This window comes from Schistosoma mansoni (genome assembly GCF_000237925.1).
Source record: "Schistosoma mansoni, WGS project CABG00000000 data, supercontig 0113, strain Puerto Rico, whole genome shotgun sequence".
Classification (NCBI taxonomy): Eukaryota; Metazoa; Platyhelminthes; class Trematoda; order Strigeidida; family Schistosomatidae; genus Schistosoma; species Schistosoma mansoni.
The window spans coordinates 387,453-414,889 of NW_017386033.1; the positions used below are offsets into that span (position 1 = coordinate 387,453).

General features: G+C 36.7%; 1 protein-coding gene across 2 annotated transcripts; it reads left to right on the forward strand.

The window, feature by feature from the left end:
- Positions 1 to 337: 337 nt before the first annotated feature.
- Smp_122370.1 (zinc finger protein, putative) lies at positions 338 to 26,618 on the forward strand (the record flags this gene model as incomplete). 2 transcript variants are annotated; one of them, XM_018790397.1, is made up of 20 exons in its annotated part: positions 338 to 656; positions 694 to 802; positions 837 to 882; positions 920 to 994; positions 1,029 to 1,105; positions 1,140 to 1,305; positions 3,830 to 4,099; positions 5,368 to 5,651; positions 6,929 to 7,511; positions 9,149 to 9,313; positions 11,426 to 11,783; positions 11,931 to 12,248; positions 12,347 to 12,713; positions 14,582 to 14,624; positions 16,099 to 16,623; positions 17,800 to 18,241; positions 18,318 to 18,546; positions 22,489 to 22,909; positions 23,675 to 23,912; positions 26,516 to 26,618. In XM_018790397.1, 20 exons carry the CDS (start codon positions 338 to 340, stop codon positions 26,551 to 26,553), a joined length of 5,073 nt encoding a protein of 1,690 aa, XP_018646310.1. In that variant the 3' UTR covers positions 26,554 to 26,618. The 2 variants fall into 2 exon arrangements, with proteins under 2 accessions (XP_018646310.1, XP_018646309.1); XM_018790398.1 differs by lacking the exons at positions 17,800 to 18,241; positions 18,318 to 18,546; positions 22,489 to 22,909; positions 23,675 to 23,912; positions 26,516 to 26,618 and having other exon boundaries at positions 12,374 to 12,713; positions 16,099 to 16,913.
- Positions 26,619 to 27,437: the final 819 nt, after the last annotated feature.

Here is a 27,437-nt window from a genome sequence, read left to right on the forward strand (position 1 = left end):
GGTCACTGTCGAAAGCTTCGTTCTAAGATGAGTTATCTGATAGAGATGTTATCATTGTATCCTAAGGCATTCAACACTATCACCACGCTACTCCCATAACAAAAAGTAACTAAATCAGCACCCACTAGGTATATGGGCATGAGCCATACTGTGTAAGGCCTAACGATAGCATTGTTAATGACTCCGTCTTTTAATGGTTGCTTCGAAATAAGATAAAGTATGGTTTTTTATGGTCTGTGCTATCAACAGTTTATGTGACACGAGGTTAGCATATTTAAATATCGGTATTATCATTTTTGTTATTATATATTTAATGCCCATTGTTTTGGGTTTTCAGATGCCTCTTATCAGTACGAAGCTACATGTGTTGAACCCGGTATGGAGAAAAAAGAAACCTCGTGACAATGAGCAACACGAAGAACCTGAACCAAAACCAGCATTTATCGTCCCAGAAACACAAGAAATTTGTACATCTGCCGAGGAACTGCAGCGCAAAATCACTATATATAATGAAAATATATGGACTTGTCGTGTAACTGGGAAACCTAATTTGACTTATCGAGAAGCACTGAAAACTGAAGCAACTGCTATTCGAACACTAAAAAAGTGTTTTCCTAAGTTTTTTGAGAAAACTATCCTTGAACGCGTTCATCTAAGTAAGCTTATCTGCTCATAAATTTAACACTACTAAAGGTACTCTACCCCTGGAATCCTTAGTACACAGCTGCTGGACCACCATACATGAACAATTTCATATTGCAGAACCTGTAAAACTTAAAGTTGATTCTGTTTCTAATGCACCGTAAGTCCACTTGAAAATAAAAACATCGACTTAGAATACGTGGAATAATTGATGATATAATAAAATCTCAAACTGTACCGGTACGATGTGAATCCGTCTTAATTAATTCAATCTTAGACACCTGTTCCAGATAACACTTCACCGAATAATAGTGACAAAGAAAATGTGACTAAAAAGAATTCTCCCATCAAGGTAATTTTCAAACCTTTGTAAAGTATGTTTCTAGAAAAAATACGCTTACAATGTTAAAGTCCTTTCGGATATCCCTGTTGTTGTACATGATGTTCCAGCCTGTTCCATTGAGTAAGATTTTCTCAACTAATTCTCATTATTTTAGCCGTATCAATCGAGCACCTTCGAAAGACCATATCAAAATGTTTATTCGAAGTCATGCTATGCGTTATGGACCAAATTTTACAGGTCCATGGATTGTTAACGAAGAGCTTTTACGACGTCATAAAATACCTTTAAAAAGCCCGGGATGTCAAGTTGATAAGGTTAAGGTATGTCTGGTCTACTGTTAATGTTTAATATCAATTACTTATGTAATCTTGTTACTCCTCGCGGAGGAGCGTAGGCCGCCCATCAGCACTCTCCATCCAATCCTGTCCTGGGCAATCCTTTCCAGTTGACTCTAATCGCCATTCATTCTTTTGATATCTACCTCCGGTTCTCTGAGCAATGTGTTCTTTGGCCTTCCTCTTTCCCGCTTCCCATCAGGATTCCAAGACAGGGCTTCCTCGTGATTCAGCTTGATGATTTCCGTAATGTATGTCCTATCTACTTCAAACGTCTTTTCCTAATTTCCTCTTCAGCTGGAAGCTTATTTGTTCTCTCCCACAGTAGACTGTTGCTAATGATATCCGACCAACGGACATTGAGTATCTTGTGTAGACAATTGTTTATAAATACTTGTACGTTTTCGATTATGGTTGTAGTAGTTCTGCAAGTTTCAGTTCCGTACAGTAGAACTGTCTTGACGTTCGTATTGGTGATTGTTACTTTGATATTGGTTGACAGTTGTTTTGAGTTCCATATGTTCTTCGACTGTAGGAATTCTGTGCTTGCTTTGCCAATCCTCGCATTTACGTCTGCATCAGATCCTCCTCGTTCATCGATGATGCTTCCCAGGTACGTGGAAGTTTCCACCTATTCCAGAGGTTCTCTATCAAGTGTGATTGGTTTGGTGCTCACTGTGTTGTATTTGAGGATCTTGCTTTTTCCTTTGTGTATTTTGAGGCCTATTAATATTGAGGCTTAAGCTACACTGTTTTGACCTGCATTTGTTGATGTGTATGGAATAGAAGGGCCAGGTCATCTGCAAAGTCCGAATCGTCTAATTGATTCTGAGATGTCTATTCTATGTCGTGCTTCCCACCGGATGTTGAGGTCTTCATAATCCAGTCAACCACTCGAAGTAAGAGAAAAAGGAGAGTAAGCAGGCTTGTCCGATGCCAATCCTCACATGGAATGGGTCTGTTAGTTGTCCTCCATGCACCACTTTGCACTGTAGTTCGTCGTATGAATTCCGTATGATATAGATAATCTCCTCAGGAACTCCATAGTGTCGAAGAAGTTTCCATATTGTTCTCCTGTTCACTCTGTCAAACGCCTTCATATAGGCAATAAAGTTGATTTGTAGTGACGAGTTCCATCCAACTGATTGTTCCACGATGATCCATAGGGTCGCGGTTTGTTCTGTGCACGATCGATCCCTACAGAATCGGTCTGTTGGTCTCGAAATTTGGCGTCTACTGAGTCTTCCATCAGGTCCAGCAACACCTTGCTGAAAACCTTACCTGGTACCGACAACTGTGTGACGCTTATGTAGTTCTTGTTTGCTCAGATCTTCATTCTTTGGTATCGTGATGAGGTGTCCTTCTTTCCAATCTATCTATGGCACTTGTTCTTCTTCTCAAATCTTGGTGAATAGAATGTGGAACATGTTTGGAGTTACTTCAATTTCTGACTTTAGTGCGTCAGCTGGTATATTGTCAGGTCCTGCTGCTGGTGCCTCTTTGTACCGATATTTATGTGTTTATATAAATAAACAAGTAAAACTGATCTTTATCGTCGTCGTTGCTATCATTGGTGGGTGCATGGCAATGGATAACATTCATTGTGATTCCCCCCTTCTTTGTTTTGAACGATGCTTTGATGATTCTGGATCCGTGAGATTCCCATCCTGCAAGTGCATTTCGTGCTTCTCTGGACAGAATTAGAGCAACTTCCTGAGTATGTGGAGCATTTTCCTCTTTGTGACCAGAGTACAGCAGCATCTCTCGTATCTAGCCTTTGCTGTCCAGCTTGGATTGAATGGATTTCGCTTATTCCGAGTACTGCCAAGTTGTATCTCCTCATTTCCGTTGCTATTGACTGGTCATTCAGGTCTCTTACATTGTCCGGACATTCCGTGTACCTATAAAATTGTTACTTTGGTTATTACAGGGGGCATCGACCTCGTGACTTCCGAAGAATCTCGGCTTTCATCATGAGGCGTCATAATTCTTCCTTCAACTCGGAGGGTAGAGTTCAAATGGTTTAGTTTGTTTAATCTGGTTGGCGTTTTTTTAGCAATATTTTTTCTACGGGATGCGGTTGCCGACCTCATGCCCAACCCTCCTCCTTTACCCGGGCTTGGGACCAGCAGTAACTCTAGAAGAGCTATTGGCGGAGTTATTGTTTAATATACCCATGTGAATGTTTCTTTATCAAATTACCTTACAATTTAGAAAACCTCATTTCATTCATGTCAGGACTTATGTTTCTCTGTTATTGATACGTAGCAATGAATCAGTCTACTGGCAGTTGGTTACTAGTGCTGATATCCATAATGTACGTTGTTGCAGAACTCTGGAGTCATTTGGGTGTTTATTTAAGAAAAAAAAGTAGACTCATTGTTTAAGATATTTCTATTAAACTGCTGATTAACATTAACGATCTATGATCTTGATAACTCTAATTTGCTATCGATTTTTATAGTATATGCAGATTATCATGTTTTTTAATCGTCAATGATTGTTATAGTTAAAACAAATGTCCAAGGCCCTGGAGGAAGAATACTTTGTACGCGTTATGAACTCACGACGTCAGTCCAACGGAGAGGGTATGTCAGATGATGTTACCTCGAGCACACCACTTAATTTTAAACGTATCAAACGCTTTTCTGTTCTACGTGAAGACAACACTTCCAAGATGCTTGAAGAAAATGAAGATAATTTACCGCTAGCTCAGCTTAAAGATCGTTCTCAACCTAAACAATCATTGGAGGATAGTGGTAAGAAGAAAATGAAACAGGTTTGTTTTTGTGATACTTAGTTTTTAATTTGTGTTTGTTTTCTTTTTGAAAAAGTTCCAATTGTAAAATCTTTTGAGTCGTTTTAGGAGGTGATTTTTTTCGAGACATTTTCGTCTGTTTATGTTAGGTGGTTATAGGTATTTGGACGAAACCTTGAACCTAGGTTTCGTGTTAATTGATACTAGTCAACAAGGTGTACCTGGAGTCTTGTGTAAACCGACGTCCTCCATCGGATTCGAACTCGCGTCACCCAACTTCAAGGTCTAACACGTTATCGATGAGCTACTGGGATGACTACTGACCTGTAGGACTGAGGTATTTATATTGATTGGTCATTGAGTAGTTGCCAACTCTATCCTCACTTATTCGCACCACCATTTTTGTGATATGATATTTAAAAGTTCTATGTGTCATTGGTTGATCGGTTCCTGACTTCAATGAATCCAAAGAAACGTTCAACATTTCAGAGTACTGAAAGTCGTATATTTTTAGCTTTAGAGTCAGCCAACAGTGGTTCAAATGATCTTTTAAAATAAAGTTTCATACGGAGCAGGGTTGTTAACCCCATCCCCATTCTTCGTTTTTCCCGGATTGGGACAGAGGATAACCCTAGAAGGTCTACAGACAGAGCAGTAGGCCTCGATATACACAAGGGGAAAAGCAAAATCCTCAAATACAACACACGAGAAACAACATATAAGTAATTCATTGAGGCACCCATTAGGTCCTTGGTTAATGACATTGTCAAAACAAGAAGCGGTTATAATATATGTAATAGAAGTTACTCTGTCAAGTATGTTAATAATCAAGCTACTTGGAAAGTCGTATAACCCCTATTTGATTTGTAATTACTTAATGTCGGCATACATACAGAATTTTCACATTAACAGCCTTCGATGTGGGCTGAATATTTGAATTGTGAATTATGTTCGAGCAGCATCTTAAATAGTTCGTTCTTCCGAACTTGGGGTTCCTAAAATATACCCATTAAAGTAAGAAAACATCCACTCAATATTTCCAGAGCATCACGCACGTAAAGAAACCATGAAGTAAGCTTTAGATATTCTCTTGATGTTCTATATGTTTGACTATAATATACGTGTGCACTGGCGGCATGAGAAAAATACCTTTACCATCTCCTGTGGGCGAAGGGATTTCCTATTTAACTTTGTTGAAAAAGCTACCCAAGTGTTAGTTTCACTGCAGCTTGTCTATAATAATCATGCTAAATTATTTTCTACCTTTCATATTTACTTAATCAACACAGTCCACCTTATTTCAATTTGGTAAGAAAACTCCTACGAAAGATGAAATATCAGACAAATCAACAATCAATCGTCCTAAAAAGAATACTAATGAAAGAAGTGCATTACCACGAGTTGCTCAACATCTCATCAAAATGTTTGGAGAAAATCGTAATAATCCAGCCATAGAAACTCAGATAAGACTTTGTGCAAAATTCATAAGTGACATAGATATTCTTAAGTTGCCTGTTGAATTACGTGACCCTGTGCGATCAAAGAAAGAAGCGTTTGCGTTCAAAAAAAAGTTGTAAGTTCAATTCAATCTTTCGAATTTTGTGTTATTGTGTTACGAACATGTACTGATTCTTTTGACATGTCCTAATATAATCTTTGATAATGATTGATTAGCGAAAATATGCCAGCCGAATAGTGTGTAGCCAAGAGATAATTGCTATAATATAATGTCCATCTATTCTGGATGATTTTAATAATTGCATTGGAGTTAAGTTTTATACGTGGAAATTCCTCTCCTTTGTGGAAAAGTTTGCACATGCGATTTTCCGTAAGCGTTCTACTTACTCAAGACTACCGTTCTCATCGTTCTCTAAGAACAGATATCTCTAAAAATATCAATCAGATGTGAACATCGATAGTCCGCTGTGTTTGATGATTGGATCAAAGTGCTTATCCGTGAAATCGTGTATTCGATGTGTTTCAATGCTAGTGTTGTAAATTTATAGTTAAGAAGTTTTTTATCTCCATTCTTTTCTTTCTTTTTTTGTCTGAGGATTATCCTTCGAAAATTATCTTGTTTTTCTCCAATCTCCTCTACTACAACTAATTTTGCAAATACTTTTGGTACTCTTGGTGTTTTTTGTTAATTTCATTCCCTCTGCCGACCTGGTGTGGCAACTTGAACTGATGTACATCTTTGGCAATTTTAATGTTGGTTATGACCTACTGACCTTGTTGTTCAGGCACTCATTTCTTATTCATTTCAGTAATTAGATCCTCTTATTGAATATTTCTAAGGAAAGTAACTCAGTTACTTCAGCTTTTTAAATCACCTATTCAACGCTTTTCTGAATGTTAAATACGCAAGTATTTTTTCATTATCATTACCTCTCCTGTCTTTTTGATGGATTATTTATTGCATACTACAACTAGTGTACAATTTGTAATGTTGGTACTCACGAATTACTTAATTAGTGTTTTAATTATCTACAATTTATGGACCTAGTATCGAGACTATTCAATCTGTGCTACACAAATCTCTTTCAGAATAAGCCGTCTTGGAACAATTTTTAGTAAATAACTTCGAGTCGGAAACATTAATTCTGGTTTTAAAATGATGTTTCTGGTTGTAAGCCGTTCGTTCATGGTGAATAAAACGTAATAATGAAGTATCTAAAAGACTCCACATCACCCTTGTATTTCTGATTGCACTAATTTTGGGCTGTGATTCAACCAGTGAAATAACTCCATGAAAAGGCTTGGTGACGTGTTTTTCATTTTTAATGAAGTGTAACCTGACTCTTATTAACTATATTTAATGTCCTCATCCTTATGATTTTGAATCTCTAGACTGGCTATGTCACCGACTCAACGAAAGCAAGCACTCCAAGAAATGAGAGAAAAACAGAAAATTGAACGTATTCAAGCTAATAAATTGCTTGACGATCAACATCTTATGACTTCTTTGCCTCAGTGCCCTCGTTTACCTGAACCTTCCAAACTTGAACTTCCTCCTAGTTTCAATGAATCTTTGTTTGGACGCCTGTTAGGATTAACAGAATTTTTCCATATCTTCCATAGCTTACTTGTTGAAGGATCTGTTGATGATACCGAGGTAGAGAATCCATCTGAAAATAATGTTCTGTCTGGCTTTTGTCGCTTTCCAGTCGAATCTCCTGTAGCCGGGGTTGGTGAACCGGGTTATTCTGATGATGATGACAGTGGTAATACTGATGAAGAAGAGGAAGAAGCTGGATTGACTGAATCAAATGCTCCACTTCCGAAAATATGTATAAAGTCATTACGTCGTCTAGGATTGAAACGCTTACTTAACGCTATCACTACAAATAATCCATCAGCCGGTGCCTATCGATCACTAGCACGTCCTTTAAGTGTCCTATTACGCTTAGTCTTAAGAGATGAACAAATAGGGGTAAGTATTATATATTGTGTTAACAAAACTAACATATAATAATATTGTTTTAAACTAGGAACTTAACGTATTTCCATAACAACATTTATTCACATACTATTCATTTATCTCACGATAAATCACAGCTTATCGTTTTTCCAGTCCCTTAATAAAAGAATTACAACTTGTTTATCGCCTTCCCATTCGTGCATCTGAAGTACACTACTGATTGAACTGTATTCGAAGTCTTAAGAATCGGCATTTCATTGGCCCCTAGTAATACCTTAATTTGTGTAATTATGTAGCCTTTTTAGCTTTGCAACCCGATTTAAGTGTAAGATTTTCATTCTAAGACTTGTAGCAGGGAAAGTATAATCCTTTTAATAATCAGATGCTTATTTTTTTAGTTATCTGTATCTTATAGTGGTTGAAAATAGAAATAAACTTGATTATGAATTACACTTACAGTCAGAGTTGTAGCCAAGATTATTTTAACTTTTGAACGAACTTCAATAATGTTACTTTATATTCTTTTCATACGAATCTCAGCTCTTATCTGGCTCAAAACACCAGTTCATCTTTTGTGGTTTGATCTTTCATTGTGAGTAGATTTAGTCTTCGCTCAAAATAATACTGTGTGTACACTGGATTCTAAACTCGTACATGTTGTCTGCACTATAATTTTTCATCATTTCACTGTGATGTATCAAAAAAACGAATGACGTGAACAATCCTCTGAAATTCACAATGACTACCATTACAAAATCCCAAAAAAATTTACAGCGAAGAAAACTTTTCTTGTTAGTTTCATTTCCCTAAAAGCTATACAGCATTTATGTTTGTATTAAGTGGTTAATAGTATTATCAATCCTTGCATATTAGCTTGGCTGTTCTCTCAGTGAACGAACCATCTGACTGATTCGATAGTGTTGTAAAACTTATAAAAGAGACTAAATATCAAAGACGAATACCTACAAATAGAAAGATCATGATGTGGCACTTTAAGGAGGTTAGTAAAGGTCATTCATTAAATGTGTATAGGATTTGATTCAAAGTAATAAAATAATTCTTGAGTGACAGAAATTAGTTAATTGGAGTAGAAAATTGAGAAAGGATAAAAAAATGTATATAATTGGACGGTGAAAAAACAATGGAATATGAATTAAACTCAGAGGAAGTTACAAAAATGTAAAGGAAGCGACCACACCAACTGTTACTGTACACATAAATTTGACTGCACTGTGTATCCCTAAAGTTTCTGCAATCAAAAATATGATGTCTAGACATTCGTTTTTTTGATAGATTTGGTTAGAACTTATTAATAATCTCAAGTGATGTGTAGAATATACGATTCCACTCTTCATTGTTTTTTACTGAACCATTCTAGAAGTTTACTTACTTGCCTATACGTACTAACATAAGGATTTTTTTTGTCACGCTGATAATAAAATTATTGGAAATCTCAACATAGAATATTACTTATAGTTTGGTTTCAACTGTAAGATAACTGAACTTTGTAAACATACTATTGCGTTGTGCTTACTAATCAATCGGTATATACTTAATCCTAAAATTAGTATTAGAAAGATGATCATAAACCTTTTTTCCAAGCAATACGTGGTCATTTATTTTGGTCCATTAATTTTTTTAATCCCCAGAAAAAACGTGAGTTGGGCTTGAAACTGTCTAAATTCCCAGTTACGCCGTATACAGCTCCTGAACTCCTTAGATTGACTCTTTTAAACGAAATCCCATCAAATCATGCTAGAACAACCGTATTGGAACAATTACAAAATCATGCTGTTCCAGTCGCCGATCCTAATGTAAGTGTCAAAATGTTTCTTTTACATTATTTGGTCTGTTTGAGCAAGTGCAAGATATGATGTTATTTTCAGATTATTTATTTGAACCTTAATCTATTTTAAAACTGATAAAAACATGGGCAACTTTAGTGCTAATCCTTATGTTCCTTAAACATTAAATAAGTACAAATAATACAACAATCAAAAATGAATATTGTCCCTTGTAGAAAACGTCTACGGATAAATCGAACAGTATTGGATGACTCATTCACTACAGGGTAACAGTTAAATAATAAAACAAAGACCAAAAGTTAAGGTCAAGCCAGGTTATACTTTTGATTGGTCGAATCGTTCATTTTTCAAACATAAATAACACTAAACGTACAATTCTTCCCAGCTGTTATCGTTCTGAATTCAATTATAGTGTTTACAAATGTCAGCTTTCATCATACTGAAATTTCCATGCAATTTGGATTTGTATCATATTCTCGTTTGCAAAATCTTGGGGTTCATCCTCAGAGTATAAGACTTTAGTTTAGTTTCTGAATCAATAGATCTAGGACAGTGTAGGAAACAAAAACGCACATTTGCACTGAATAACAAATTCTTATTTGATCTCGTTAAGTTCTTATCAGTTAATTACCTGTTATGTTCAGATGTCAGTAATATAGATGAAATTTAAGATACTCTTGTAGGAGTGAAGTTGATCAAAAGTCAATGTTAACTTGTCAGTCGAAGTGAACTTGAGTAGTGTTACAGGTGTGTATGCAGTTACCAGTTTCCTGAACCGGGAAAATAAAAACTTGATTAGTGATCAAAGAACCAAAGGAACAGCTTTTTTAGGCCGGTCAAAAAGCCTTATTGAGTGTAGCTCTTGTTATGTTAGCTTTATACTTTAAAAACTTTGCCTCCGTCAACAAAAATCAGAAAGGGGTTCTGCTATGTTTAGCGTCGACCTTTTGTAACTCACTCCGGACGTGAAAAGGAAACCACTCCAGATCATTGTTGTTTTAGCGAAACGCTCTGTTATGGTCACACCATAGAACTATTGGGTGTACAATTTTTCTCCGGGACGTTAAGTTTCTGCTTTTAGTTGTATATTTCTTCAACGAACTAGGCTTATATGTTAGAATCTGAAGAAACGGGTATTCGAGTCACAATAACCCGGTCGGATCATCATGATAGGCAAATCCAGTCACCACGTCAAGTCAGCGGCTGCGGTTGAGCACCTTTCGCGATTTTTGTGTCATTCTTTCCCGAGAGTCATAGTAATCTCTGCATTTTCCGGATCTTAGTGTATGTACACCGGTGGGGCGAGTATGTACATTAGCATAGTGAGGTGTTTCCTTCAGACAACCAGCATAATAGCGATTCTGCCTTGTCTCAAAGGAAGGTTGAGGTTAGAAAAGATCGACACCATAAGTGCACACCTCTTTATCTCACGGATATTCTTCTCTATCGGTAAGGTCCCAACAAGTGCGGATCTAACACAAAAATTACTCGCAAAACGATCGTGTTGGACCAACCTCAAGCAATTGTTCCTTGGGCACTACGGTCACGCCCTCAGGTCACTAAGATCAACTCTGACCCAATTTCCTTTTCAGGTACCTCTAGAAGATTCTATCCACGATGTGGGAAGCCGTAGAGAGATTAGTCCTTGAAGTCACCAACTTTTAGTCTGAGCCATGCTGGTAGATGCAGATTACTTGGTTAATGTCTGCGTAAATATCGTAACCAATGGTTGGAGACTCTGGGTGTCATGGCTCCGAATCTCTCATAATGGCGTCGGTGTATACACTCTTTGTCTTCCTTAAACCTTGAGGTTAAAATTACTTTAAACCTTTCTTCCTACAAACTAATTCTTTCCCCTGTATTATATCCTTATATGCAATCATTTTTTTTTATATATTACTACCATTGAAGCTGACGAATTCCAACTATCACAAAAAGTGTTCCCTAGCTTCCACTCCTAACCATAATTCAACTCTGCTTGGAGGTAAACACGGTTTTCATTTAAGGCATTGGTGATAGACTACCTTTTCTGTATATTTTCTTTTTTTTGAATAATCAGTCGATTGAGTCTATATCTAGAAAACCATCCATTTTGTCTTCAACTTTCTTTTATTTGCTCAGAATTCTTCTGTCACACAACTTATACACCAGTTATCAAAATCTGATTTACATGAACTATTCCCAGAAATACGTGTAATAGCTTTGGAATGGGCAGTGGATAAAATTTTCGATCTTGATCTTATAGATGATCATATTATGGCATGCCAACGTCGTGCAGCTGATGCTTGGCAAAGGAAAATTCAAGTATTACGTGATAAAAACTTACGAAAAAAAGATAAAAAAGATAATGCAAATGAAGCTAATAAAACCACTAATAATAATAATCTTAGCAATAATATATCTGCCAATCAACTTGATGAGTCAAAGTCTAAAACAGACACTCCTACCACTACTGCGGAGGATATCACTGAAAATGAAAGTAAGTTGTTCCTAAAAATGATTTACTGGCTTGTTTAAATGAAAAAATGTAAAGATTATTCACAGCATAATTGAACATTTGACTTCCATATGTGATTAAAATAAATGTGATACGAACACTCTAAACTGTAACTATTGACCATTTCAGATGACTTGGCATCAATTGTAAAACGCAGACGAATTCTAGCTGCACGAGCAGTAATAGAAAGAGAAGAAAAAGAAAATCTAGAACGTCAACGCCGTCTGGAAATGGCTCAAGAACATGCTGAAGAACGTGCTATCAATACAGTTAGTCGGCTTTATGATATTCGGTCCACAGAAGCAAAATGTGTTCTACGAAACAACCCTATCGGTTATGATAGATATTATCGTCGTGTTTGGTACTTCCGTTGTTCTCCGGATCGTTTGTTTTTAGAAGCTAATTGGGCCTCCTCAGGTATCATGTATTCGGTCGATTCATTTAAAAGTAATTGATGTTTCCTTAATATATTAATTTATGTATTGATATGATACATTTAGGTGGTTTACTGCAATTTACTTTTTCGTAGTTTCTTCATACAATCTAGAATTTGGCACGCTTTTTATTTGTAGAAAATGAATCTGTCCCAATTACCACTTTGAGTGATGAAACAATACCACAACCTGCTCATACTTTTGTAAAAAATGACACATTGAACGGTAACACTATTTCAAGTTCCTGGAGTAATTGGTATTTTTACGATCGTCCTGAACAGTTAGACGAATTGTTGAATTCATTGCTAACTCGTGGTGTTCGAGAAAGTCATTTAAAAAGTCAGTTGTTGGCAGACGGGTTTCTGGAATCACTTAAAAAAAGATGGAAAAGTGGTCTCTCAAATGGATTGGTACCTAAGGCTGACACAACAAATGGTACTCCTGGGAATATAGAAAAACGTCCATCTCACCATAAACGGTAAAGTTTGGATCCTTTATGATTCCTTGGCTAGTCATCTATTTATTTCTTTATTTTTTTTGGCATAAACGTTAAGTATTATAATAATTATTTTAAATATCAATATGTTTCAATGTTTTACTTCAATACTAATATAGTTGTAAATTGCTGATGAGAAACCATGAAGTTATTCTGCCTCAATTTGCCTGCTGGCTTTATTCAAATTTTTATACAGGGACTACTTGTATGGCACACAGCATTTAAGTTTAGTCATCCGAAACTTTCTGCATTTTCCGCAAAGATAGTTTTTCTGTCATTTTTTATTTTAAAACTATTTTCTTAATCTAACATTCGTTTTATAAGGCACTAGGAACTAAATTTGTGTATGTGGTTACGGGTTCTGACAAATTGTATTACTTGTAGTCGGTTATCTTCTCACTTATTGACTTAGAATATGCCGATGACATAGTTCTATTTGGTACAGACGCTGACAAAATGCATAGTCTTCTGACCACCATAAGCAACAATGCAGACATGTTCGAAGTGCGATTCTCCCCCTCGAAATGCAAAATGTTACTTCAGGATTGGGTTGCATCGGCACCTGAACTAATGATAGGGAGTGAAGAAGTTGAGCGTGCTGACCGCTTCACTTATCTTGGGAGTCTCATCAGCCCTTGTGGTCTGGTGTTTGACGAAATCTCAGCACGGATACAAAATCCTCATCTGGCTTTTGCCAACTTGCGTCATTTATGGCGTAGGTGAGATATCCGTCTAGCAACCAAAGGACTGGTTTACTGCGCAACACTTCGTTCTGTCCTACTTTACGGCTGTGAAACATGACCGGTAAGAGTAGAGGACATTTGTAGGCTACTAGTATTCGATCATAGGTGTCTTCGAAGCATTGCTCGTATATCCTGGGACCACTGGGTAAGTGATGCAGTTGTTAGGATACAGGTTCTAGGCAAGGATGACAAACCGATTGATGAAGTAGTGAAACTTCATCAGTTGAGATGGCTAGGACATGTGTTACGTATGCCCAACCACCGACTGCCCCGACGTGCGATGTTTTATGTTGTATGAGTAGGTTGGAAGAAAGCTAGGGGCGGCCAGAACAAAACGTGGCACAAATCCACGAAGTCACTGACAATTGGACTGAGCCATGTTGGTAGGCGTAGGCTACCTGGTTGGGATCCGTGAAATGATAGTAATTGATAGTTAGAGACCTTGAATGACATGGCTCAAAATCGTTTGCAAAGGCTCAGGTGCATCCACTCTTTTTGTTCTGCCTAATTCCAATCTTCTGAATTCTTCATGTCTCTATCTTTTTTCTTTTTCCGAATTTATTTCACTGGATTATATTCCTTGAATAACATCTTCAAACCCTAATCTTTCGAATTACTGCTTATACTATTATTTCTTCTACCACTATGGGATTCGAGTCGACAACTGTATCTCTGTGCTGATGTGGTATGACAACTCGAACTGATGTACGTACGTACGAAGTTCTACATTGTGACTGACTGAGTAAGTCGGTTATCAGTTGCCTAATTGGCGGAACAACAATCTATTCAGTGTGGAGTTAAAAGAAAAATTTGTCAGTACAATTTGTTCTGTTTGGTTTCACATCCCAAAAATCTGTAATAAGAAAAGTGAAAACAGTCTATCCATGACATGCAAAATCTAAGGAGTAATTCTGTCTTTTCTTAGTTCTTGAATAGCTAGATTTTCACTGTGTGTAATCAATACCCGTTGATGAGTATTTGTTTGACAGCTTCGAGTTCAACGGACCAGTTGCGGTGTTACACCCTAATTTTACACAATTTCAATTTACTTTGTAATGATTTAGTTTTCTATCATTAACAACAACGTAAAATATTTTTCTGTTATAGCAATCTTCCTGCTGGAGCCGCTTTGGCAGGAGCATTGTTAAAAGTAAGTTTGATTACTCTTAATATGTGATTTTCTTAATTGAAAATGTTACTTTTGCCTGTTTTCTTTTGTTTATTGGTACTAGTTCATACAACGGTGTATTTTCCATATAATTTTGTCATATTTTATGTATGATAGGTTTTCAGTGTTAATTAGTCCCATATGCACCGTAGAATGTGATACATGTACAATTGCTCAAGCTACTATACCACATAAAACCTCGAGGTAAAATTACCAAGATACATGTTAGAGTAGTAGAAGCAGTAGTAATGGAAAAGATTAGGTGTAGAAGAAAAAAAGTACGAAATTTCGGGTCTCAGGTTCTAATGTGAGATGAATGCACCAGTGCCACTGCAAATAATTCTAAGTCGTATCACCTGATCCCTATCCGTTGGTTGGGACAGGTGAGTGGTCCCCAACCAGGTAATCTCCATCTACTTTCGTGATTCAGTCCAACAACCGATGACTTCGTGAACTGATAAAATGTTTTGATTTGCCTGTCGTTAGCTTTCTTCCAGCGTACTACTTCCGACAACATTATGTGTCGACTCAGCATACGTAACACATCTAAGTCACCTTAGTTAATGTAAATTTACAACCTCATCAATTAATGTCCCACCTTTGCCTATTACCCTGTATCTAACCTCAACATTGCCCACTCGTTTTCTCCACGATGCGAAAAAAATATTTCGAAAACAATTGCAATCAAAAACCCGCAGCCGGTGCATGTTTTCTATTTTCATGGACTGTTTCATAGACAGAGTAAAACACAGGCCACTACTGAGCAGTACATTCGCCCTTTAGTTAGCAGAGAGACATTTTGCCTACTCCGCAAGTTGGAAGAGCCCAACTGATCTTTGGGAATCTGTGTTGATAATTCTTCAGATACCAAGCAGATACGCGCTTACATTGTTGCTCAAGTCTATCAGAAGGCTTCATCACCAAAATTTGCAGTGCAATAATTATATATACGCGGTCGGAGAAACAGTAGATTTTTTGTTTGTCATATACCTAAAGTTATTAAATACTTTTTAGTGATGTTAAGTTTAGTTGGGATTAATGTGGTGAAGCTTCAGAACTCTTATGTGAGCAGCTGAAATACGTTAGACAAAAATCTCCTAAAAGGTCACTAGAAATACTGTATTATAAATATTAATCCACTTGAAAGACTCAAATATTGTACCGCGGAGCTATGTGTTAACGAATCCGCTTAATGTACGGCACGGATAGTCCACAATAGATCATGTAAATAAATTCTACTTATTGAGTCATTAAGTTATTTGGAAAAAGGTGTGGGGAAATCAATTCTAATCAAGATCATAAACACGTGACTAGAAATACAGATCGCAAGGATTTTGCAAGTAATAATATCTGCACTTTGTTAATCAAGTTGTCGGTTGATAAGTGGATCGTCTTTAACATTTACATTTGGTTTGCAATATACTGACATTATGTAATTACTCATGTTTATTTTTAGAATATTTTAGATACTGAGGTTCGTCTAAGATCCGGTGGTCTCGGTGGTGTACCAGATTTTACAAAATGGCAAGAGCGTTTAGCACAAGTACAAACATCCTATGAAAGCCAACAAGAAACTCCTAATGTAAATTTGTCTTCAAAACCAAACCTGTCATCTTCACCCAGTCTATGTGAATTACCAAATAAAGCAGGACTTGTTAATGCTCTTATTGAAGTAGCTGAAAATATAATACCTCGCTTTTTAAACGTTCCTGATCTTTGCACTAAGTCGAATTTCAACTCCAATCAAAATGAAACAGATGATTGTCATAATATAAAAAACTCTTTTCCAGATCATGCACCATTTACTAGGTTTTCATCTGGAGAAGAATCAGACGCATCTGAAAGTAACGATCGTTCACAGGAACTGGAGAAAGCTGTTTTGGACCCTGAAGCTCATGAACTACGAACTCGTGCTTGGATAACAGCTTGGCGTACTGAAGTTCAAAACGCTCGTACACTGACCCGATTAAATCTTTTACATGTAATTCTGCGGGAAGCTCGATTTAGTTTTACTTATATCTTCCTATAATTTTGTTGTTAATGATCTAAGTTAATCTTATGAAGTTATAAGTTCATATCAATTTTCTACATTTCAGTTTAGCTAATTAAGCGACTTATGTATAGTTGAGGTGTGCGCTACCTATGAGGATAGACATAAGAAGTATGTATCAGGGATTGGGAGTGAAATACTTATCAGCAGAAGTTTGAAATAAAGAGAAGAGGAAAGAAACAGTAATTGGAATAACTACAGAATTTAAAGAATGATTGAGAATGTAAAGGACAACTAAAAATAGATGTGCAGATGATGTATTTAATGTATGATTTTCATATTTTACTAAGGCACTGTGTAATTTGGCATAAAACAATAAATTGGTTTATCCCACTACATAGTAAAAGATAACAATAGTTTATCACTGGTGTATTTACTTGATAATAAAGTGATTGTTATTATTATAGATCACCAGTAGAATATTCTCATCTTAATATTAACTTGTGTTACTATCTTCTTTCGATAGATAAAAAGGTTTTGTAGTGTTAACACATATTTCAACCAATCAGTTACTTAGTGGCTTTATTCATACTACCTCGTAAATAGTTTTATACAAGGGGTGTTTGTAATGTATATCTGTGTTTGTGATTTGTTGGTTCTTTCTTCAGTAAAATTATTTTTTCGTTTGATTATTATCAATATATAAACGTGTATTTTGCAAATAATTAAGGCGATGTCCATCATGATACTGTACTAACAAGCGGATGCTATCCATTTTATAAACATACACAATCCATTCGCTATTTTCTTTTAAATACTGATGTGAATCTCCAAATCGCCCATGGATGATTCTGTACATAGTGTTGATTAAGTCTTAATTAACCTACTTTATGAAATGCCAATCATATATTTCAATTGTTCACATCCAGATAAAATCTATCTGTAATATATCAAACATACATGACAAAATGTTTTGCAGTTTTACTAAACAATGATAAGTTATATTCAATACCTAAGGAGTATATTTTCGAAAATTCCAATTATTCAACAAATATTCTGTCTACTAACCGGGAATTTTAAACTCCGTTTCACCGGAGGTTAATAATTTGCACGATAAAAAATGCTTGTCCTTTTTAATATGATGTGCATTCACTCCTTTATAACTAGGCATGTCTGGATGCATGTGTTCGCTGGGAAAAGTCGGTGGAAGATGCGCGCTGTCGTATTTGTCGTCGGAAAACAGATGATGATAATTTACTACTTTGTGACGGTTGTAATCTTGCTTTTCATCTCTACTGTTTACGTCCACCATTAAAACGTGTACCAACAGGTGATTGGTTCTGCCCTACTTGTGGACCAGCTTCCCGTGCCCTTGAAAAGCGTAAGCGTGAAGAACGTTTAGCTCGGTCTGCAAGACGACGAAAACGCGCTTTGTCATCTGATGATGAAGAACAATTAAATTCCGATAACAATGAAGAAAGTAGTGGTGAAAGTGAAGTGGCTCAAAAAGTAAAACGTCGAAATCCCCGTTCGTCTCGATCCAAAGGCGGTAATGACTCTAGTGCGTTCAATAGAAAACGTTCAGTTAGTCCAGCCAATCGTAATTCAGGTAAAAAATTCCTTTCTTTAACTATCTATATTGTGTTTTTGACTGATATTAATTCGGTATTTGTTTTATTATTCAGCTTCATCTAGAAATATCAGGCACGATACATCCTGTCTTGTTTGTTCAGATTCAACTGGTGATATAGTTCTATGTTCCAACTGTCCCAATATATTCCATCTTGACTGTCATGATCCCCCATTGCACCATATTCCACGTGGATATGGTTGGCAGTGTTCCATTTGCCGATCGAATAAAAAACGTTCTACCATTACTTCTTATTTTCAAAGCAGAGAGTATCGTCGGAAAACGTGAGTAGTATTGTATATTATTATTACATTAATCATCGTGTTAATCTAAAATTCACTAATGTATGGAATTATAACGATTGGTTATATGACTTACATATCGTTTCTTAATCGGAATATCACCTTATCTCACTGGATAAAACCAAATTTGTTTACTTACTTACTCCTGTTGCTCCCAATGGAGCATAGTCCTCCAATCAGCATTCTCCAACCCACTCTGTCCTAGGCCTTCCTCTCTAGTTCTATCCAGTTGTTTTTCATTCTTCAGGATTCCATGTGAGGGCTTGCCTTCTGGCTCAGTTGGGTGCTTTCCTTAATGTTTGTCCTATTCACTTCCAGCGCTTCTTCCTCCGCTGGATGGAATCTGGTTAGTTCTCTCGCACAGTAGCTTGTTGCTGATAGTGTTTGGCCAACGGATCTGAAGTACTTTGCGTAGACAACCGTTAATAAACACTTGTATCTTCTGGATGATGACTTTCGTAGTTCTTCAAGTTTCCATCCCATACAGTAGAACTGTCTTCACATTTGTATTGAAAATTCTCACTTTGGTGTTGGTTGACAATTGTTTTGAGTTCCAGATGTTCTTCAGTTGTAAATATGCTGCTCTCGCTTTGCCGATCCTCGCCCTCACATCTGCATCAGATCCACCGTGTTCATCAATGATGATGCCCAGATATGTAAAGGTTTCCACATCCTCCAAAGCTTCTCCGTCAAGTGTGATTTTGATTCAGTCAGTCAGCGACAACGTAGGACCAGGCACATATATGCATCGGTCCAAGTTGCCATACCTCGTTAGCACAACAAGATGAACACCGGGTTCATAGAAGGAATTAATTTAGTGGTGGTAGTATATAAGGATATAGTATAGGAAGGAAAAAAGTTATGAAGCAATTTTAATCTCACGGTTTAAGGGAAGATAAAGAATGTATACACCTACGCCATTGTGATCGATTCTGAGCCATGTCACCCAGAGTCTCCAACCATTGGTTACGATAGTCACGCGGACCCCAACCAGATAGTCTGCATCTACCAACATGGCTCAGATTAAAAGTTAGTGACTTCAAACACTGATGCCACGTTTTGATTTGGCCACCCCTAACTCTCTTCCAACCATCCCCTACACTAGTCAACATTGCGCGTCGTGGTAATCGGTGTTCAGGCATACGTAACATGTGGCACAACCATCTCAGTCGATGAAGATTCATGACCTCATCAACTGATTTACCATCATTCCCTAATACCCTGCGTCTAACCTCACTATTACTTACCCGGTTATCCCAGCAGATGCGAGCAATATTTCTAAGACATCTGTGGTCAAATACTAGTAACCTACGTGTATCTTCTACTCTTAATGGCCATGTTTCGCAGCCGTAAGGTAGAACAGAGCGAACTGCTGCTCAGTATACTCGTCCCTTAATTGATAGACGGATATCTCGTCTTCGCCATAGGTGACGTAAGTTGGCAAAAGTCAAACGAGCTTTTTGAATCCGTGCAGAGATTTCGTCAGACATTAACTGATTAGGGCTGATCAGACTTCCAAGATAAGTGAAGTTGTCGACGCGTTCGACTACTTCACTCCCTATCCTTAGTTCAGGTGTTGATGCAGGCCAGTCCTGCAGTAACAATTTACATTTAGATGGGGGAGAAACGCATCTTAAACATCCTGGTATTGTTACTCAGTGCTATCAAAAGACTGCATTTTGTCAACGTCTTCTCCAAAAAGGACTATGTCATCTGCGTATTCTAAGTCGGTTAGTGGACTTCCTGGTAGGAGATCAATTCCTGAAAATTCAGTCGAAGAGAGTGTTATTTCCAGCAATAGGTCTATAATGAAGTTAAACAAAAATGGGGATAGTGGACAGCCTTGACGGACACCACTTGAGGTTGCAAAATCATATGACAGTTCGCCATAAGCTCTCACTCGACTGGTAGTGTTCGAGTAAAGAGCCTTCACAAGGTTTATGTACTTCTGAGGTACACCTTTCAATGACAGACACTGCCACAGAACCTCTCGGTGTACAGAGTCAAATGCTGCTTACAAGTCAAGGAAAACTATCATTGTCGGACGCTGATAAGCATGTCTGTGCTCTAAAACTTGATGAATGGTGAATATGTGGTCGATACAGCCACGACCAGGTCTGAAGCCAGCCTGATTTTCTCGTGTTTGCAGTTCACGAGTCTTAGTTAGGCGCCTGATAATTATTGAGGCTAGTATTTTAGATACTATGTTAGTCAGACTAATCCCTCTATGGTTATCACAGGATGATTTTGGCCCCTTCTTATATATTGGGACAATCAGAGATTGTGACCAGTCGGATGGGATTACGTCCGTCTCCCAGATTTTAGCTAGAATATTAGTCAACCTAATCGCTAAAATTGGACCACCATATTTAAAGACCTCTGGAGCCAATCCATCTGGACCAGCTGCTCTTCCTCGTTTCAGATTACTTATAGCCTTTTGAACTTCAGGTAGGGTCGGGGGACCTACTTCAATGTTCCATTCAGACTGTCTGGGAATAGTGGGTAGTTGTGCAGTAGCTGAAGGCCAGTTGAACTGCTCCTTAAAGTGTTCTGCCCATCGTTCTAAACGTTTGGGTTGAGAGCAGATAAGGGTTCCATCTTTTTCCGAGATCGTCTCACTTACACTTGACTTCTTAATTCCGGTTTCTTTAATTAGTCTGAATAGTTGCATGGTGTTGCCTACAGCCGCTGCCTTTTCCATCTCTTTTGCTTTCGTTGCCCACCACTGCTCACAATCGTTCCTTAGGCTTTTAGTTAACCTAGATCTAATTTGTTTACATTCTTCGTTGTGTTCAGAGCCTGATGGGATGAGTTTACGCGAATCCATCAGTGAAATAGACTTAGAAGAAATCCACTGGTTTTTTGGAGCCTTATGGTTTAAATAACGAATAGATGTGACTGCTGTTTCCACAGCTGTTCGTGTGTCTTTCCAAGCAGCATCTGGGTCAGTTTCGTTTACAGAACTACCTAGATGTGAACTCAGTTGTTCCTGGAATTTGCATTTGGATTTCTCTTCCTCCAGTTCAATTCTAATGGGTCTTCTTAGTGTAGTTTTCTTGCGTCCATTGAGGCGCAGACAAATGCGCGCTCGTATTAAAGCGTGATCAGAGTCTAAACAAGTATTCCAATACGAGCGACAATCTTCTATTGAGCCTCTCCAACGATGACTGATGAAAATATGGTCTATTTGAGTCCATCGTTGGTTTGGTGCAGGTGGTCGCCATGTTAGACGGTGTGATTGATGCATGTTGTATTGTATCGGAGAGTCTTGCTTTTCCCTTTGTGTATGTTGAGACCTACTACTGCTGAGGCTGCTGCTACACTGGTGGTCTCCTCCTGCATTTGTTGTTGCGTGTGTGATAGAAGAGCCAGATCATCTGCAAAGTTTAGATCGTCCAGCTGCATCCTACCTGTCCACTGTATCCCGTGCTTTCCTCCAGATGTTGACGTCTTCATTATCCAGTCGATCACCAGGAGAAAGAAAAAGGGTAAGAGTAAGCAACCTTGTCGCTCTGGTTGTCAGAAGGTGCATCGACCTCATGACTTACGAAGGAACTCGGCTTTCATCATGAGACGTCATAATCATTCCTTCTACTCCCGGGGCAGAGTTTAAATGGTTTGAATAATTTTTTGTGGTTAGCGTTTTTTTTAGCGAGTTGGTTTTCTACGGGATGGGGTCGCTAACCCTATGCCCAACCCTCTTCCTTTACCCGGGCTTGGGACCGGCAGTAGCCCCTGGAGGAGCTACAGGCAGAGTTAAAACCAAATTTGTGGATAAAGTTTTTTGTAAAATAAAAAAGTCCAACTAATCAATTAAATGTAAACTAATTTTTGTCTTTTTCGTTTTGGTGGTTCAGTAAATTTTATTTCACTTGCTTTTTTTCTGCTTATATTTCCATTCCATGTTCCTTCATTTATCTATAGTTATCAAGCAATTTTCAAGAAACGAGCTGTCAGTCCAGATGAACGTAGTGAAGATGAATTTTTAAATAGTACATCTTTTACTCGTTCAACTCGAAATCGCAATGGATCTCGAAGGAATGTCGCAATATTTGACACTGATGATGAGCAACAATCGAGTGAAGCATCTTCAGATGTAGATATTCGTCCTAATAATCAATGTCCAATTTCCCGTCGACGTAGTGCTTCACGATCAGCGTCTGCTCTTAGTTCACAACTAAATAAATATCCAAAACGCAGACGACGACACCTGTCTGATCAGGAGGATACTTCAGAAACGGAACAAATGGACGAAAAATCTCAATCTTTATGTTCACACATTCTTGACGCTGTGTATAAGCACAAACACTCATGGCCATTCAGAAAACCTGTTGATAGAAGCCAGGTAGCGTTTTAAATTATTGCTTGGATGTTTTGCTTTCATTATAGACATTCTCTTTGGCCATTTCAATTCCATCCATTCTTTCGTCATCAGAGATTTTTAATTTAGTATAAGATGCATTTACGTTACACAAGTTCACGAGCTCCTGTTATCATATGCGTTTCCAATTGATTTTTTCTGTCAGTTAAAGCCACAATAATATTTCATTTCAATAATACTATTCTGAATATGTTATGGCAAAGTTTGTTGTGGAATGAGGTATGAGTACTACCTTTTCATTCCACTGATTCTTTTTCAAATGTTTTATAAAACGTTGGTCTTCATATTACTCCTTAGAAAGATTGTTTAGTGATTAAAGAAACAACATTGTTGTGTTTTATGGTCTGATTTTTTCACTATCACGCACATGATACTTGAAGAACTAGGTATGGGAAGATAGAAGATATGGATTGGGTCCGATGCTTCACTATCAAAGTCGAGTAAGTATATGCCGAACTCGTGCCTATTTTTATAGGGTCCCGTAATAACCTAGTCGACGATATACAAAGGCCTGGTTTAATAATTCACTTACTAAAGCTTCCTCACATATTTCTCACCGTGTACTTTTAAGATAACTGTATATAATAGTACTCACAGCTTCTTTCGTCCTATGAATTTTGTTTATATCTTCAATGATTTTCGTTAGTTTCTATCATTCATGTCTTTTGAATTTATTATCAACTGAATTCATTATTCCCAATTGATAGTTTCTCAAAATATTCGTATTAGGTTCCCGATTATTATGAAATTATCACCGATCCTATCGATTTGTCCATGATGCGTGATTGGCTCTCCAAAGGACGGTATAACACGGAAACTACCAGCGCAGGACTGAAGAAACTAGTACATGATTTGGGTACTATGTTTTATAACGCCGAATTATATAATGCTGCTGACTCAGACATTTGGTTAGCTGGAGAGCAGTTAGAAAACTTTGTGAAGAGTCAGTTCGCTCATATAAATACAGGTGCGTTTTTGTGTTCTGTTTCTTTGGTTTCAAATCCCCGGAAATATGCTTTTATTTTTTCTTATTATGCCTCCCTCTTATTGTTGTGTGACTTTACCTTCGCTCACTATTACTTAGATTAGGCGAAAAACGAATCCGCAACTACATTTGCATTTTGTACTTGAGTTGTTTCTCAGTAGTCCAGTCACTTGACTTTCTACCACTTCATTTTCTTCAGTCAAACAAAATTATCTAGTATAAAGGTGAAAGTAACCAAGTACGAGTTCGGGTACCTAGCTTTTCAGTTATACTTTATGTGAAGCTTAGTATATGCTATCCTAGCTATCCAGTAGAAGCAGACTGGGCAGAATTCAAACCTCCAGGCTAGTGGGTAACTGTCAATTGCTTCAACCACTAAGGTCTTCCTACAACGTAAAATTTAAAACCTGATATGTAAATAGATAGTTTTTATATCACTATTATCTATCTTTTTAGAAGAAGCTCGTAGACTCTGACATTTTATTCCACTCTTTAAGTTGTTGTCTTTCCAATGTATTTAAAAATAATCATTTTATATTTATGCTAATAAATCCCATAATATTTGTTGTTATCGACAGCATTAATCTTTTGATTTCGTGAACAACTCCGATTTCTTTCTAAAAAAGTTTTGTAGAATAATTACCTCAATAACGAGTCATATTAGTTACTGAGTTAAAAAGTGAGTCGATATTCTCGACTATAGTTGTTAACTTGACGTGGCGGTCGGGTTTGCTTGTTTTGATTATTCCTCAAGCCTTATTGTCTGGAATGCTTACTCCCTTAGTTACTACAATGTCAGGCTGATCCATTGAAGAAAGCAGAACTTCAGGTTCCGGCGGCGAATTCTTACTGCTGACTGTATTGAGGGGTGTATTGGCAGTGAGATGTTTTCTTCAAATAACCTGGGTCTGCAGCGATGTCGCCTTCGCACAACTGGAGGAGGGACTTTGAAAATGTCAGTCCTACAAACAACACACTTGTCTTTGTCCTACAGATTTCCGTCTTCTGTGGTAACGCTTTTAAACTACAGAGCTAACCTATCAAGAACTACACGCGAAACGAATGTGTATGATCGGCCTCGAACAGTTGTCCGTTGTGCTCTTTAATAATCCCCCAAGTCATTGAAGACCACTGGTAGTCCAGTTTTCATTTTTAGGTATCTCAAGAAGCGTCGTTTTACGGTGTAGGAAACTGGGAAGTGGTAACTGCCTATTCACCTGTACAAAGTACTCGAGTTCACTTTGTTTACAGTCAACTCCTTTCGTCTGATTAAATTGATATTGCTATCACATTTTTCCAGTTATCTTGTCTTCTCAGTACTCACTCTAGACTGACTGATCTCAACAGTGTTAGTATATTGTTTGTTATTCAAGTGAGCCTATCTGTAACAATATCTTAGGTTGTTTGTATATCAGTTACTTTATAAAGTGGGTTCCTCTTGTAATCTCTTTAGTGTGTCCATTCGAATACTTGCTCTCTTTTTTTGAAGGAAAAAACTCGAAAGTTAAATAAAGTTTTTACCACTGTATGTATATATAAATGTAAACCTTGTTATTGCATTACCTATAAAAATTTTCTAATGACATCTACACTTTATAAAACACTCAGAAATATTTAGAATTAGTATGTTTGAACCATCAATACAAGGAAATCATTTCATTAGAATTTGTCTTAGGAATTTAAAGAAGTAGGTAGGCGATTATGACTTCATATTTACTTGACAGTAGTGATGTGATTTTCATACTCGTGAATAGAATATTAGGTTATTATAATTTCTATCAACTACTGTCGTTTAATCTATGCACTCATAACTGTTTTAACGATTTTGATCACTTGTAATGTCGTAGATATAGTATAATATGACTCACTATTTGATATTACTTTGTGATCAAATACATTTAGGTTCGATTTTGTGAACCATATACTAATATCTTGACTAGATGAATTTGCTAAGCAAACAATCATTATCAGAATAGTTTTTCTCTTCTTCAACGCCCAATGAGCAAACGGGAGTCAAACACCTGATCTTCTCTCTATATCTCTGGCATCAAAATTCATTTGATCTAATGCATGAATTACAGAATCAAAACACACCATAAATAAGAAATAACGTGTGGCATAGATACATTATTTAGAACACAAAATTGAAAAGCAGTAATAATATACATCTGCTTAGTCTAATGTTGTTCAGGAACAGAGAAATATAGGGCACCAATTAATAATTGAAGTGAAACCTTCCAATTCGGGAAATGTAAAAGTTACATGAATTAAATGTTACATTATGAAATAAGCATAATGATATCTTGAAAATAACTTTCAAAGTTTGTCATTTTTTACTTGTCTCGTCTCAATCATTGTTCTTATATGTGTGTTTCATATCTTTCGTTTAGATGTTATCTATTCTAGACCAGCACTTGGTGATGCATAAATATTAATAATCGTATTTGGTTAATTACGATTAATACTTTTGTGGAAATACCTGTTTCTGAATATTCTGTGTACGCATAAAGCAATGATCTAAGTCAAGTTTGATATGTGTTTCTACTATCTTCTACTAAACTAATTTACAATAATTCAATTTAAACAACACATAAAATCTTTTTATTCATTTTTATTATTTTGACTATCTGCATATTCTCTATTGTCTTTTTTTTTACTTTGTCAGTGGATATATAAGTGTATGCATTTAAAATTTAGAAAGAGAAATATATATATATATATCTATTTTGTAGTGTTTTTGTGTCAAACATTTTTTTATTATTAAAAAAAGGCTGTATTCGAATTAATAACATTGAGTGAAACAGTTTTGAATATTTTTCTCTGGTATGTTTTCCTCCAACTTTCTCGACTTCTATTCTTTGAATATCATCGAATTACTTTTGCTCAAATTTTTCAATGTGTGCTTCCTTTGTGTATATGACCGAGAATTGTTCAATTACTTCATTTCTTCGTATATTTCAAACATTATTACACTATTTCTTTTCTCTTTTTCTCTCTCTTATTCTCCCCTTTATTGTTCACGGTCTTCATGATATATATGTGCAGGTTTGTACAGCCTTATTATACTCTCTCTCTCTCTCTCTCTCTCTCTCTATATATATATATATATATATATATATATATATATATATGAGATTGATTCTTGTAAAGGTATATTTTATTTGTCCCTTTTGATGTATATCTGTGTCTACAAAATTGTCATGACGTATTAGTAGTGTAACACACATTTATTGAAATTCCCTCTTTAAAAAAATAACTTGATTTTTAATAAAAACAAAGTATTCCTATTATTATCGGTTGTGAATTAATTAAAAGATAGTATATACACATATCATTGTTATTTTTAGCATTTACGTGTTACTGAAATAAACCATTTTAAACAAGAAATTAATAATGTGATAGAAATATCTGAAAAAAGAGCTGACATGACATAGGCCTATGATATTGATAAATATTAGGTCAAAGTACTGCACTACGTCAGGACAGCAACGTAAGATCAGCTTTATA